Source organism: Mustela erminea, chromosome 1 (assembly GCF_009829155.1).
Source record: "Mustela erminea isolate mMusErm1 chromosome 1, mMusErm1.Pri, whole genome shotgun sequence".
Lineage (NCBI taxonomy): Eukaryota > Metazoa > Chordata > Mammalia > Carnivora > Mustelidae > Mustela > Mustela erminea.
This window is the reverse complement of record NC_045614.1, coordinates 87,759,034-87,774,177: the sequence shown is the minus strand read 5'-3', so window position 1 is coordinate 87,774,177 and position 15,144 is coordinate 87,759,034. Positions and strand designations below refer to the sequence as shown.

At 36.1% G+C, this 15,144-nt stretch overlaps 1 protein-coding gene across 10 annotated transcripts in view; it reads right to left on the bottom strand.

Moving 5' to 3' along the window:
• ANKRD28 (ankyrin repeat domain 28) overlaps window positions 1-15,144 on the bottom strand; it is a 205,317-nt gene that overhangs the window by 10,810 nt on the left and 179,363 nt on the right. For all 10 annotated transcript variants that reach the window (XM_032332459.1, XM_032332505.1, XM_032332487.1 and 7 more), the window contains 8 exons: window positions 15,006-15,080; window positions 12,002-12,203; window positions 8,214-8,301; window positions 7,643-7,760; window positions 6,874-7,093; window positions 1,441-1,528; window positions 1,268-1,351; window positions 436-581 (listed from right to left, as the gene is read on the bottom strand). In XM_032332459.1, coding sequence (XP_032188350.1) covers window positions 436-581; window positions 1,268-1,351; window positions 1,441-1,528; window positions 6,874-7,093; window positions 7,643-7,760; window positions 8,214-8,301; window positions 12,002-12,203; window positions 15,006-15,080 — 1,021 coding nt within the window. The remainder of the gene's footprint in view (window positions 1-435; window positions 582-1,267; window positions 1,352-1,440; window positions 1,529-6,873; window positions 7,094-7,642; window positions 7,761-8,213; window positions 8,302-12,001; window positions 12,204-15,005; window positions 15,081-15,144) is intronic.

The following is a 15,144-nucleotide window of genomic DNA, read 5'->3' as shown; positions in this document are numbered from 1 at the left end:
TGCTGCGAGAGCTTACTAAATTTCAAATAATGCCTTAAACACTCTGGATTCATACTCTCACAATAACCCCACAAAGTAGGCACTGTTACTTTCCTAAACTTAAAAAATGAAAAAATTGAGTCATAAGGTCACTTAATTGGTAGAACTAGGACTCATATGCTGTCCATCTAACTCCAGAGACAGGGTCTTTACCATTATCCTACACTGCCTTGCTATAGTAAGACTGTTTAATCAGCAAGGGCAAATGAAAACATTTTGGCTCTAGATAAAAATGTGGGTTGAAAGAATGCTAGAGGTTTTAAATCTCAGGAGATAACTGTGGCAAATTTGACAGAGTCAGAAGGCTTGGGATCTAAGTTTTCCATAAGTTAAACACATATAAGCAATATAGTATTATAGCATTAGAATAATACAAGCCTTAACCAGTGTCTTTACCAACTGTATTTGTCTGTCCATTTTCTGCTGCCATCATGAGAGGGGTTTTCCCAGAAGAGTCTATAGAATTAACTTGAGCATTATGGCTGAGAAGCAGCTGTAAACACTCTACATGGTCTGTGAAGGCGGCCGCATGGAGAGGGGTTCTGTAATACAAAGAAAAAGGGAGATTTCACTAAATCTGTTGGTCTCATAGTCTAGAAAAAATTATTCCTGAATTTATGACAAGTAATTTCCAAGGGTTTACATATTAGGCTATAAAATCATTGCCTCGATACAAATAGGCTTAATGGAGCTTAATAATTTCTGCCAGAGTAATTGGTATTTGATAATATAAAAGGCCCTTAATTAAACTAGTACAACATAAAATTGCTAAACAAAATTACATCACCAAGGAAATTTGAGAAGAAATAAATCCTGACCCAATATTGCCACCTGTTACAACTGGTGGACTCTTTTCCAGCCTTTATTTATATTTAGAAAACTATTAAATTTATTAATAATCATCTTTGGTAACAACATACCTTTAAGAAAAGGAGAGGGAATCTTACATTTTACAAGTTTTAAAGAGGAAGACTGGCTAAAAATCGTAATAAAAAAGCCTTTTATAATGAGAATTATATATATTGCATATAACTATTAATTACATATATAATTATGTAATTTATAATACATTATAAACATTAAGATTTTATGACAATTTATACTTCCAAATATAAAAATCAACTTTTACTTAATAATGGGTTCTCTGTTAATTCTTCCACATAATCTAGTAGTTAAATTTTTTTTCCTATTGCAAGTCAAGCTATTTCCTAGGTAGTTGAATTCCTACCTTCCTTTTGAATCTGTGGCGTTCACGATGCTGGCACCTAAAGTATCAATTAACATTTCAGCAGCACCTTCGTTGTCATTTATCCTGTGTAAGGTAACAAAGTGATCACTCTCACAGCAATGGTGTATTTCTTATATGGTCAAAGCAAATCTGATTCACCTGCCTTTACTTACACAGCACAATGCAAAGGACTGAAAGCATTTCCTTCCATTTTTTGGAAAACTTCCTGTTCTAAAAGAAGTTCTACACATGTCTCATGACCTAAACAAGTAAATGAGAATCAGATATTAAAATCCAAAAAAGGTAATTGCCCATATATGCCCACATATCCCTAACACAAATAAGAAAAAACTTCACGTGGATTAAAACTAACTGAGCTCACTGAACGCACTAAACATCACATCTCTAGGAGTTTTAAAATCCAAATTATGACCTCAAGACCTGAAATTCAGAAGCTTCTTGTAATTTTATAGCAGTTTATTACTGACACAACAAATACTCGTTTTGTGGGGAAAAAATTTACTCTCACTATTCTTTTTATGATGACCAGTTAAAGATATTCAGTCATTTTTTTTAAAAAGATTTTATTTATTTATTTGACAGACAGTGATCCCAAGTAGGCAGAGAGGCACGCAGAGAGAGAGGAGGAAGCAGGCTCCTTGCTGATCAGAGACCCTGATGTGGGGCTCGATCCCAGGACTCTGGGATCATGACCTGAGCTGAAAGCAGAGGCTTTAACCCACTGAGCCACCCAGACGCCCCTATTTAGTCATTTTAAAAAAATGTCCTATATAGCCTAATATAACTTTAAAATTAATATATATTTATATAGCATAATTAACTTCAAAATTTAAGTATTTTGATTTTAGTAATGAGCTAATGATAAAATCTCAAATACTAGAGTAGTGTCTAGAGGGAAGAAGTACAAGTCTCTGTCCCCACCGCCATCTCCAGTTCCACTTTGTAGACTGTAACCACTATTACCTAAACAGTTTCAAGAAATTTCTAGGCATATAAAACTGCATGCACATAAACATGTACTACTTCCTTTTAAAATTTTTATGAAAAATTTTAATTCTGCAACTTGCTTTTCACTTAATAAATAGTACATATCCCTCTATAGTAACATATAGAAATCTTATTTTTGAATCTTTGGAAAAACTTCACAGCATTAAAGTACATCATAAATTATTTTAATTTCTAATTATATATTTTGAGGTGATTGCTAGTTTGCATCTGTTATATAACCAAACAAGCTGTAATGAAATCTTCCAGTACTTTATTTAAAAAATTTTTTTTAGATTTTACTTATTTATTTTTGTGAGTGTACCCAAGTGGTAGGGGGAGCCTGAGGGACAGGCAGACCCCCCTCCCCACTCTGAGCCTGCTGGGATCATGACCTGAAGGTAGGCACTTAACCCACTGAACCACCCAGGCTCCCTGCAGTATTTTTTTTTTTTATATTTTTGTAGGATAATTTCCTAGAAATGGTATTGCTGGGTTGAAGGACAAGTACAGATTACTGATAGATAGGCCCATAGTTTTTATTTATTTATTTTTAAAGATTTTATTTATCTGGCGGGGGCAGTGTGGGGAGGGGAGGAGAGCACTCGCGCACATGCGAATAACTCAGGTGGAGAAGCAGAGGGAGAGGGGAAGAAAGATCTCAAGCAAACTCCGGACTGAGCGTGGAGCCGGATACGGGGCTGATCCCACAGCCTCGACACCATGACCTGAGTCGAAATCAAGAGTCACTCAACCAAATGAACCAGTCAGATTCCCTGGAAGACAGGGAAAAACCTAAACCTCAGATTTTCTTTACTTAATTTTTAAAGCAAGGATTTTAGTTAAAATCCAACTGCTATAATAATTGTTGCAAATGAAATGTTGCATCATTTACTTCATTAGTAATATGGAACCTGTTTTAGGAATAGCCCTTCAACGGACGAATGGATAAGGAAGATGTGTTCCATATACACTATGGAGTATTATGCCTCCATCAGAAAGGATGAATACCCAACTTTTGTAGCACCATGGACCGGACTGGAAGAGATTATGCTGAGTGAAATAAGTCAAGCAGAGAGAGTCAACTATCATTATGGTTTCACTTATTTGTGGAGCATAACAAATATCATGGAGGACAAGGGGTGTTAGAGAGGAGAAGGGAGTTGGGGTAAATTGGAAGAGGAGGTGAATCATGAGAGACTATGGACTCTGAAAAATAATCTGAGGGGTTTGAAGTGGCTGGGGGGTGGGAGGTTGGGGTACCACGTGGTAAGTATTATAGAGGGCACGGATTGCATAGAGTACTGGGTGTGGTGAAAAAATAATGAATACTGTTTTTCTGATAATAAATAAATTAATTAAAAAGAAAGGAATAAATTAGATTCTTATACAGGCTATTTATTTATTTCTATGACTCAGTATTTGTCTAACAAAGTGATGCTAGATTTATTTTCTTTTTAGTTACTCTATCATTCTCAAATAATAGCTCAACTTAATTTTTATCCTATAATTGTTTTTACCAGGAAAAAAGTAAGTTTTAGGTAACCTATAACTGTTTCATCTTATGTTAGTTATTTTCTCTAATTCAATGGTTCCCAACTGGAGCAATTTTGCCTTTCAGAAGACATTCAGCCATGTCTGGAGGAATGTTTGCTCATCACAACTGGGCATGGGGTAAGAGGGTGCTACTCTCATTTAGTGGGTCGAGGTTAGCGAAGTTGCTAAACATCTTCCATCCACCGGCAGTCCCTCACAGCAAAGAATTTTTGCCAAAATGGCAATAGTGCTGAGGTTGAGAGAGTTCTGGGCTACTGATTACCTCCAGCAATCATATCAAGCTGAAAACTTTGTGTCCTCATTTATGAAAGGATGACACAACTGGTCTCTTCATGTTTCAGAGGGATATTCCAAGGACATTTAGAGCTTCAAAAACATTTATCAATTTTTAAAAGAAACAAAGGGATAATACAAGTACTCTTTAAGTTCTGTGATTGAATGACTATATAAACTGAAAATCTGGACTTTAAATGTAGTATGTATAACCAATTCTTTTCTAAAACTTTGTCATCATTTCATTTTAATTTTGAGACAAAGGTTGTTTTCTGGTTTGTTAGAGTGCTTCCAATTTTGTTTTTAGCCATGGTATAATTACTAGTGGAAGTAAAACCATTTTACATTTTCTACTCTCAGAATGCCAAATTACGAAACAGACTTCTGACTATAAATATGGTATTAATTTTAGACTGCTTGTATAGCCAACACACATCTAATTCCTTTCAGCTCAATTCAGAATGCACAAATTTGCTACAGTCTGAAAATTAAGACACATCTGCTATCATCTTTAAATGGCAACCAAGCATGTAGTTCATGCAAAATTTTGTCTGTTTTGCCTCTTGTACACAAGGTGCTTAGAGAATCTAAATTTAGCAGTAACAGAGTAGGAATTCACTTTAGGGAAACAGTGCTCTCCATAAAGACCTGAAAAGAAATGTCATAATAGTAACTCTCCAAAGGGCAGTTACAAGAGCAGTTTATTTACAATTAAATGCCCTGCCCGAGTAAAGACGGCTTGTTTTGTGATTTTTCCAATGGTTAATTCTCATTGATATATTAAAAAAGAAAAAAAGAACCAAGCAATAAAAATCTGCTTCAAAAAAGTTTCATTTCTTGGGATGCCTGGGTGGCTTAGTCAGCTAAGCATCCAACTCTTGATTTCAGCTTAGGTCATGATCTGAGGGTTGTGAGACTGAGCCCCACAAAGGCTCTGCGATGGGCATAGAGCCAGCTCAAGATTCTCTCTCCCTCTGCTACTCTCCAGCCCTCTCTAAAAACAAAAACAAAAAACCGAAACAAAAAAAACCTAGTTTCATTTCTTAAATAAAACTCACATCTGTAGTATGGTAAAACTCACATCTGTATTGTTTCCTTACAATATTAGATGGTTTTGGTTTTCCTCATACTTGCAAAATGTCGTTATATTATTAAAAAAATCAAACTCCAATGGCAAAATATAGTTATCTTTTTAAGTTCAGGACTAGTCTTTGGCCATTTCACTATATTCATTAAATACCAATTTTACTGAGTATAAAAGAAAAAAGAGAAGTTGAAATCCAAAGGTTTTAATCTTCAAAACTGTTCTGGCTTGGGATCTAAGGCAGTAAAAATGAAACAGACTAAACTGAGCTTGTGAATTAGCAATACATTTAACTATTCAAGTTTTGATGATACCAACAAATGGTGCCAGAGACGGTACTCAGAGATGATGGATGCCCAATAGTCATCACAGAACAAAACTCAAGAAGAGACAAAAACTTTCTAACAGCAAAAGATTAGAACTCTCAATTCTGGCACAAGGATTAATACGAAAATTCAAATACTGCATTTTAGAAAATACTTATAAAATATTTAATTAACTATAATTTTGCAAGATTCAGGTTTCTCCCCTTTCACTGTGACTCAACATTATCTGTCAAGATTTCTCTAGTAAAAGAACCATGAAGGAGCACATTACAGAAAGGGAGAAACCTCAACTCTCTGGTGAGGCAGTCAGCTGGATTTTAAAACAGATACTATACTTATTTTTTAAGTAAGTCAATATTTATATCAAGAGGTAATTCATATTTTCTTAATATTTTGAGGGAAAGTTATTAGAATTGTGAACTAGTTTTTCAGGTATGCTCTCAAAACTAAGAGTTATCTAAACGCTACAATGAAATTCAAAACAAATTAAAAATCCCCTCTTATCCCTGCTAAAGCCCTAAGCCCAAACTTTTGATAGAGTTGATTTTTACAATGTACATAATGTACCCTAGCATTTTCTAACATGATCAAATCTGTGGCCCTATGCAAGGAAAAAAAATCATTATTTCTCAACATGCCTCTTCACTTAAATTACCTTAATTAGTGACATTTCATAAGCCAAACTTCACTTTGAACATTTAAACCTTAAACAGCTTTATACTTCTCTGAGTGATTGTCAGTGAGCCCACCTATAAAAGGACTGACTGGCTGTGAGCTTCTAGGAAGCCAAAGGTCAGTATGTTCCGATCGTGTAGCAAAGTTAACTTAGCCATAAAAGCTTCTAAGTTTCTAGGTCTGTGATCTGCTAAGATTTTAGTCCCTTAAAATGTGGAGCATACATGTTACTGTTGCTAGAAGGATCTATCTTGCAATGTACTCAGAAAACATATACAGATTTCAGTTTAGAATGTGATACATTTTTATTTTTTGCTACCTTTTCCCCCCAATACAAGTACACTTAGAAAGAAAAAGAACAAAATCAAACTATGAGCATATTATATATATAAAGGACATTGTAAATATTAATAGAAGTATGTTAAAAATGCAAAAATACCTGTTGAAGCAAAGATCTAAGAAAAATTTCAAACTTAATGATGAGTTTATATCAAAAGATCTTTGGCTTTACCGTGACAAGTGATAGGAGTAAGCTTACAACTACATAGGTATAGTATATTTCTATTTTCCTACTGATCTCACAGTTGCCTAATAAATATTCATAATATCATAGTGTGTTATAGTTTGTTGTCTCTGTTTGGTACATTAACAGGCATTTAATGTAGATTTATAACTGTATACTCAACCGTTGTAGCAGGCCCAGTGAAGTGCTGTATATCCATGATTGTCTGCTATGGCTGGGTTTGCATCTACAGATGCTGCTGACTGCAAAAGGGCTCCGAGAACACCAATGTGTCCACAGGCAGCTGACAAGTGTATAGGTGTCCGGCCCCTGCTATCTCGAAATAAGCACTTAGCACCATGTTGAAGTAATGCATCTACACATTCTTCATGGCCTGTAACTGCCTGAAAGAAAAAGTATTTGTAGGTATTTGAATATATTATCTTGGGTACTATGTGCCAACTTAAAAAAATTTTTAAAGTCTGTATTCCCCATATTTGTCCATCAATTAAAGCATTTATCTTTTTTTTTTTTAGTAATTAAGTGTTTTTATTGGAAAAGGCTTTTAAAAATTCATGTAAAGCAGTAACTTTGTCAAAACACAAGTATTATGAGAAACAGGAATAAAGGAACTTATAAATCAGTAAAAACAATGAAGGCAAAAAAGGTGAATGGTTGCAAAGGGGAAAAGACAAAAATGTCTAAGAAAATAGTTGTAATAATGAGAAAAAGTAAAATGGACATTAAGTCTACTCAAGGTTTTGGGGTTTTAAAATTTTCTTCCAACACTGTTTCCTAAATTAAGTTGTGTTTTGTAGCTGTTTAAAATTAGTGATCCAAAACTACTTAGTAAAAATCTGATGAAGAAAAATAAACACAGCCTAGTTTAGTTTTAGGGAAAATGAGATCCTAAGAAATTTTTGATTAAAGGCAATGGGAACATTTTTGCTTACCCCTCTATGCAATGCTGTCCTTCCCCATTTATCTTTGGCATCTACATTTGCTCCTTTGTTCAGCAGTGAGTAAACACAGTCCGTGTGCCCATTGAGAACAGACAGCATCAGAGGAGTCCTGGGCAACAACAGGAATAGGTTCAGTGTTAAGAACCTAAGACTCCACTCCATGAAAAACAATTAAACTGTGTTGGCCTGTTTTCTAAACACGTCTTTTTGTGATGCAAATTTAAAGTATACTTAGATGAGAAAACTACACTTGATGCTATTCAGTTAACATATTATGATAGATTTACTAAAATAGGGGCAAAAGCATGAAGATCAACACACATATTATTATTATTTTTTAAAGATTTTATTTATTTATTTGACAGGCAGAGATTACAAGCAGGTGGGTTGGGGGGGTGGGGGAGAAGCAGGCTCCCTGCTGAGCAGAGTGTCTGATGCGGGGCTCAATCCCAGGACTCTGAGACCATGACCTGAGCCAAAGGCAAAGGCTTTAACCCACTGAGCCACCCAGGCGCCCCTCAACACACATCTTAAAAATAATTTAAAAATCATTAGAACTTACTGTCCATTTCCATCTTGAATGTCTACTGCATTCTGTGGTTCTGCATTTCCTATTAGTAGCCGTAAGCACTCTGAATGACCATTTGTTGCTGTAGAGTGATATTTTAAAATTTCAGTAATTACAATGGTAAAACAGAGAATTTCCATCTTAGGGCATATTTTCTAGATGTACCTGTGAGATCCTATCACTGAATTTACTAGTCAAAGAAAAATAAGTATAGATACAAAGAAGGTTTCTATTGCCTTTGTTGATGAAACTGAATAGATTTAAATCCCCCATGGTAAAATACGGCCATAGCCATCCCTCACCAACTGTCCTGCCAACAAAATGCTCATTTTATTTGGTGCTTTGATGGTAGCAACTGTGATCAAGGGGAGGCACCCTGCCTTTAGCCAAGGGATGAAACTGTGATTAGATCAAGTTCATCGCAACTACATTCTTTGCCAATGACTGGCTTCAAGATGAGTCTTGGTCTAGTCTGACCACTGAGATGCTAAGAAGTCTGAGGGCTTCTGGGATTTTTATCTTGATAATGACAAGTTCTTCTTTTCCTGATTTTTTATGTGAATCCTGTAAAGAAGCAGTAGCTATTCTGTGCCATGACTGCAAAGGCAAGAGAATAGAGAGCTCTGACACCACTGCTGAATCAATCAATCCTGGAGCTGACTCTACCTCTGAACATTTTGTGAGAGGATAAACACTTGTCACTTAAGCCACCTTTTAGTTGGGTACTATGAAAGTATTCCAATGGATACATATATAAACAAAGAAGAAACCATCTATTTAAAGACTGTATTTAAATGTCTAAACATAAAATGGGCAATGGTATAAAACAGAAGTAGCCTAGAGAAAACAGCAATCTTTTTTGGGGGGAGTGGGTTTATTTATTTATTTGAGAGAAGAGAGACAAACAGAGATAGTGAGAGATAGCCCGAGTGGAGAGAGGGAGAAGCAGGCTCCCCAGTGAGCAGGGAGCCCAATGCAAGGCTCAATCCTAGGACCCTGGGATCATGCCTGGAGCTGAAGGCAGATGTTTAACCAACTGAGCCATCCAGGCACTCCAAAACAGTAAGCTTTTAAGGTAAGCAAAATTCAGGTCCTTCCCATAATACAGTAAAATTTGAAGTTTAAATATGTAAGTCACATAATGTTGCAAAAAGGAATATCTATCACTGTTCTTCCTAATTAAAAGACAAATTAATGAAAGAAAGCTAGGTGCCCTAATATTCTACAGTACCTTCTAATAGCTATATTAAATTCTAATAGTTATTAATTAAGACTTACGGTACAAAATCATTCCATATCTATATGCTACACTCTGCCAGCAGCTCTCCATGTAATCAATAACAGCTGACACTAAAGGATCTCACTTGGGGATGCATCAAGGAAATTGTTTGGCCTGCCACTTCTTTAATGGACTCACTTACACTCAGTTCACAGTAGCTCCTGAGGGTTTTTTTTGTTTGTTTGTTTTGTAAGTTCAATACTTAAAACATCAAGCATAACATCACTGTAGGAGAAAACTGGTTCCCTTTTGGAAAAAAAATTGCAATGTCCTCCTCATTACTTATGACTAAGGTGCTCTTTAACAATCTCCACATTTGAAAGGTATCTACAGAACTAGGTGTGCATTTATTAAATAGGTAGGCACAAACAATAGCCTGTAGCTTTTTCAGGGGATAGGATATATAGACTATCTGACATTGGTTAGCCACTTCTAAGGGACTGGCTAGTGTCTTGTTTCAATATTTTTCAATTAAGAGTGCAAACCACTCCATGAAAGCTTTAAATCAGCTCTGCAAATGATCTGTGCTTACAACACAAAAATTATTAAGTTGTAGAATGGTATAGAAACTTCATTTTTTTTTCCAGAATAAGATAACAGAAAAGGATGGCATTTTGACTTAATTCTTACCATTTAGCAGTTTATAGATACACTTTTTTTTTTACTTTTTTTAAAAGATTTTATTTATTTATTTGACAGACAGAGATTACAAGTAGGCAGAGAGGCAGGCAGAGAGAGAGGGGGAAGCAGGCTCCCCGCTGAAGGGCTCGATCCCAGGACCCTGAGATCATGACCTGAACCAAAAGCAGAGGCCTAACCCACTGAGTCACCCAGGCACCCCATATATACACATGTATTAGGAATTTTAATCCACTTAAAATTTTTCCATTTTTGAGCCCTGCTTGAATATCTGATAATTTCTGAAAGACTGCTATGGAGCAATAGTGGGTTTTACTGAGAGTCTTCAAAAATGCAAGTGTCCTAAAGGACTAGAAGTAAAGTCCAAGACCCATGTTAAAATGTGTCCTTAAAAATCACTCTGTAGGGGTGCCTGGGTGGCTCAGTGGGTTAAGCCTCTGCCTTCAGCTCAGGTCATGATTCCAAGGTCCTGGGATCGAGCCCTGCATCGGGCTCTCTGCTTAGCAGGGAGCCTGCTTCCCTTCCTCTCTCTCTGCCTGCCTCTCTGCCTACTTGTGATCTCTGTCAAATAAACAAAATCTTAAAAAAAAGTCACTCTGTAAAAACAGACTAACTGAAATGAATCTAATCATATAAAGGAGGCCTAATGGGGGTGAAAAAAAAAAAACTTGGTTAGGATTTCTTTCAGTGTACCAGTCTTAGCTATTTAAAATGAATACAGGGGTGCCTGGGTGGCTCAGTCATTACATGTCCACCTTTGGCTCAGGTCATGATCCCAGTGTTCTGGGATTGAGTCCTACGTCAGGAAGCTTCTACTTCTCCCACTCCCCCTGCTTGTGTTCCCTCTCTTGCTGTCTCTCTGTCAAATAAATAAATAAAATCTTAAACATAAAATATAATATAATAAAATAAATACTAACTTGTAGTAATTCTTGTAGAGAGCTGTGAATTTAAATCTGCTAGTGGTATACAGCAGTACCAAGTCACAGAACAAGAAAATTACATAATTTTGCAATTTCACACATTTGTAACATCACAAAATCACACCATGGAGTAGATCTTGCATGAAGTAGGTGCTCTATAACTCCTGCCTTTGTATGTATTTAATGCATCACTCTGGTACAAGAATCCAAAATGTTCACCAACTAACTGTTAAATGAAAGCACGTACCAATCCAAAATAACTTCCATCAAAAAGAAGTAAAAAATATTTCACTGTTTTACTGAAGAAGTACTTCCGAAGTTAGACTACTACATAAATCCAATTTCTTTTTTTTTTTTTTAAAGATTTTATTTATTTATTTGACAGAGAAATCACAAGTAGGCAGAGAGGCAGGCAGAGAGACAGAGAGGGAAGCAGGCTCCCCGCTGAGCAGAGAGCCCGTTGCAGAGCTCAATCCCAGGACCCTGAGATCATGACCTGAGCCCAAGGCAGAGGCTTAACCCACTGAGCCACCCAGGCGCCCCTAAATCCAATTTCTAAGGTAGATAATGTTTTAAAGCAATCATAATCTTGCTTCTGGCTTTTCCTTGAAAGAATCACCTGACCTTTTATTTTTTTAAGATTTTATTTATTTATTTGGGAGAGCAGGCGAGTGCATGTGCACAAGAGGAGGGAGGAGCAGAGGAAGAAGGACAAGCAGAGTCCATGCAGAGCAGAGCCCGACATACGGCTTGATCCCAGGATTCTGAGATTATGACCTGAGCCAAAGTCAAGAGTCAGATGCTTAACCAGGCACATTCCTCATTCAACTGTTTAAAGTCAACGTTATTAAAATAATTACCAGTAGTATAACACACAAAAAATTTAAAAAGAGTATTAGACACAAAGTGGTAACTAAAATCATGCATAATTTTTAACATACCTGCAGCATGTATAGGTGTTCTCTTCAAAATATAATCTTTTACTAAAATTGAGGCTCCCTGATTAATGAGTACATCCACACATTCAACATGGCCCTTAAATGCTGCAAGATCTAAGGGTGTTCTTCCACTACTATTTCTCACATCAAGATCTAATAAAGACTGTACCAACACTTCTAGTGCTTGATGGTGACCATGATAGGCCTAGGAATAAATAAAAAAATATAAATTAAAAAAGAATATACTTCGACTTCTCAGATACCTTAGAAAACAAAGTAACAAGCAAACTTGTTTTCACATTATTACACCTGAGATAATCTAAAACGTGCATACTGAGAGTTGAGAAAAGTTAAGTATAAATTTTTCTAATAACCAAATAATAAACTACAGTGTTAGAGAATGGGTATTAAGCAGAGAATAAATGTTCAAATGACAGGTGATTTTATCACTAACATACAATGGTCTGGTTCCTGGCATTCAATGAGTGTATAATACAGATTCAGTTAAACCTTTCATTCTAAGTCCATGATTGCAAAGCCTATGCTATTAATCACAGTTCAGTGCTCCACTTAACTCTGATAAAATTTTACTATATTTAAATTATAGAGATAGCCAGCAACTGAAGTTAATTAGTATTCGAGTATTCTGATTTCTTAAACTGAAATGACTATCCTCACACTTCATAACATGCTGTATATGAAAAACAAACACTTCTTTTAGTGCAAAAATACTTAACACTGAGCCCCACTTGAATAACTGCCATGTGCCAGGTACTAGCTATATAATTAGGATAAAAATGTAAAGGTTTGTCAGACTGAAGTCCCTTTCTTTACCACAGTCTGATGAAGAGGCTTTCCATGTAATTCATATCAAAACCAACATGTCAACTGAACATCTATTACTTTCGTTGGGCTAGATGCTGAGCAAGACATAAAGCAATTAACAAGTTGTGGCACGCAAACAATGTTTTCTTTAGTTCACTCGTATTACCATTTTGTAGCTAAAGGACTTTCATATGCCAGTGCTAATGCCATTCAGAACGAAAGCTTAGCAGTTTGTTAATCACATGTGAATGTTTCACTGGGAATTGAAATATGTAAAATTCTACCATACTTGAACTAAATTTGAAAAAAGATATATAGCTAGAAGAAAGCCCCAAACAGCAACAAAGGACTGCAAAGTTATTTCTTGCAGAAAATGTCAGAAAGTACCAGGAAGACGTATAGTTGCTCTGGGCCTTACTGATCTCTTTGCTGTTTCTGACTACCTACAGAGATTCTCAACCACCTCAAAGATTTAAATAACTCTACTTTAGGAACTCTACTGCCCTAGGATCATATTTAATCTTGTTCTTCAATACTGGGTCAATGAAACTTGCTACTAGCAGAAAGAACTTTTGAGAAACACCATATATGCAGAAGACAGTATACAACAACAAGAGACAAATAAGGATGACAAGAAGCCATGATGATTTGCCAGAGGGGCGTTCCCCTCAAGATGTCCCTGTATAAGATGGAAACAAGGAATCTGAACAGGTACCATATGCAAAGACAAGAACCAAGACCTCAAGCTAGTGTGTTTTCACAGCATCAAGGTGTCCTGGATTGGGAAAGTTTGGAAGGGAAAAAAAATCACTTCAAGTTAATTTCTGAAAACCTCCTGGGGAACAGATACAAAATGTGAAAAGTGGTGGTATCATCACAGTTCACTGAGTCTAATTACTAAATTAAAAACTGTTTCCATTTCAGCTTAAAAACACTACTCAGCACAAATAGCCATGTTCATATATAACACTACTACACATAACAGCCACGAAGTAAACAAAAACTAGTTAAAAAAAGAAAAAGTTTCAGATAACATATTCAAAAACTTGGCAAAGTGCTTAGTCTGGCACCTAGTAAGTGCTTAGGAAATGGCAGTGCTAGTTTAAGAATGATGATGATGATGTAAGAACTGCCTAGTCATCTGCTCAGACTTCATTTCTTGCCATCAACAGTAAAATAGCTATCTTCTCCATGCTGGCTTTGCCCTTCGGGATGACTTATTTACTCTGCAAGTCTGGGAGAGCAGACAGTATTTCTAAAGACCCAAAGGGCAAGGAAGCAAGACATTGCAGCATACCTCTTTAGTCATTCAGAAAATGGTAGGAAGTACTAAGCAGGGAGAAAGGGGTAGAAAATTCAATGCAGATGCACTGGTGTTAGAAAATATGCAGGAGAATCTTATAAAAAAAAAAACCCAGCATACGTGAGAAGAAAACAAAGGGATCAGTGAACTTGTAGTGATCCTCATTAGCGTAGGTATAAACCCTTATAAACACTTTACCTACATGTAAATCCAGCAATCTCCCAAATAGCTAGTGACTATATCCAAGTCTCCTGATTCTCAATCTTCATCTCACCCCAAACAACTGTTAACATTCTGTTTCAAAAACAGATTCTTCTTTCAGCACAAAATGAACAAGACTGGCCCTTGCTTGAAATTTCCTAAAGTAATTTATTCCTACACCTGAGTTAAAGAACTGTTTTACTTCACTAACCTTCTCCTCTTAGTGACTGACATTATGAGAAAAAAATCAAAGGCATCTCAAGCTAAAACAGAAATTACAAATCATAGAGCCAAATTCTATGGTATGAGCAAATGAAGGACCAGTGAACACACACTTAGTGCTCCAAAATCAAAAAAAGTTGTAGAAATGCAGCAGAAAATACAGTTCTGCTCAGCTAGTTAGAAGTCATTCCATTAGGACAGTGCATTTTAAAATTCACATCACAGGTATATTCTCTCCCTTAGAGTAGGCTTTGGGAGAAACCCAAAGATCACTGTTTATTTTTTAAATAAATCATAACAGGTACACTCAAGAAGCCTCTGACTTTAAAAAGTTGTTGAAGATTTAATTTCATGATCATCATACATGGCCCAAAAGTACTAGTTTGAGTCAAACAACCGGATGGGAGATATTTTCAATAAACCAGGCATCAAGTTGGCTGTAAAGGCAGTACTCACGGCCAAATGTAAAGGGCTTATTGTTGCTCTGTTGTCTGAATCATTCAGCATGTCTGTCCCAGAGGTTTCCATTAACTGAAAGAAAAAGTATTTGAAATGTCAGAAATGGTACTTTTAGATATATTACAGCAGTTATTCC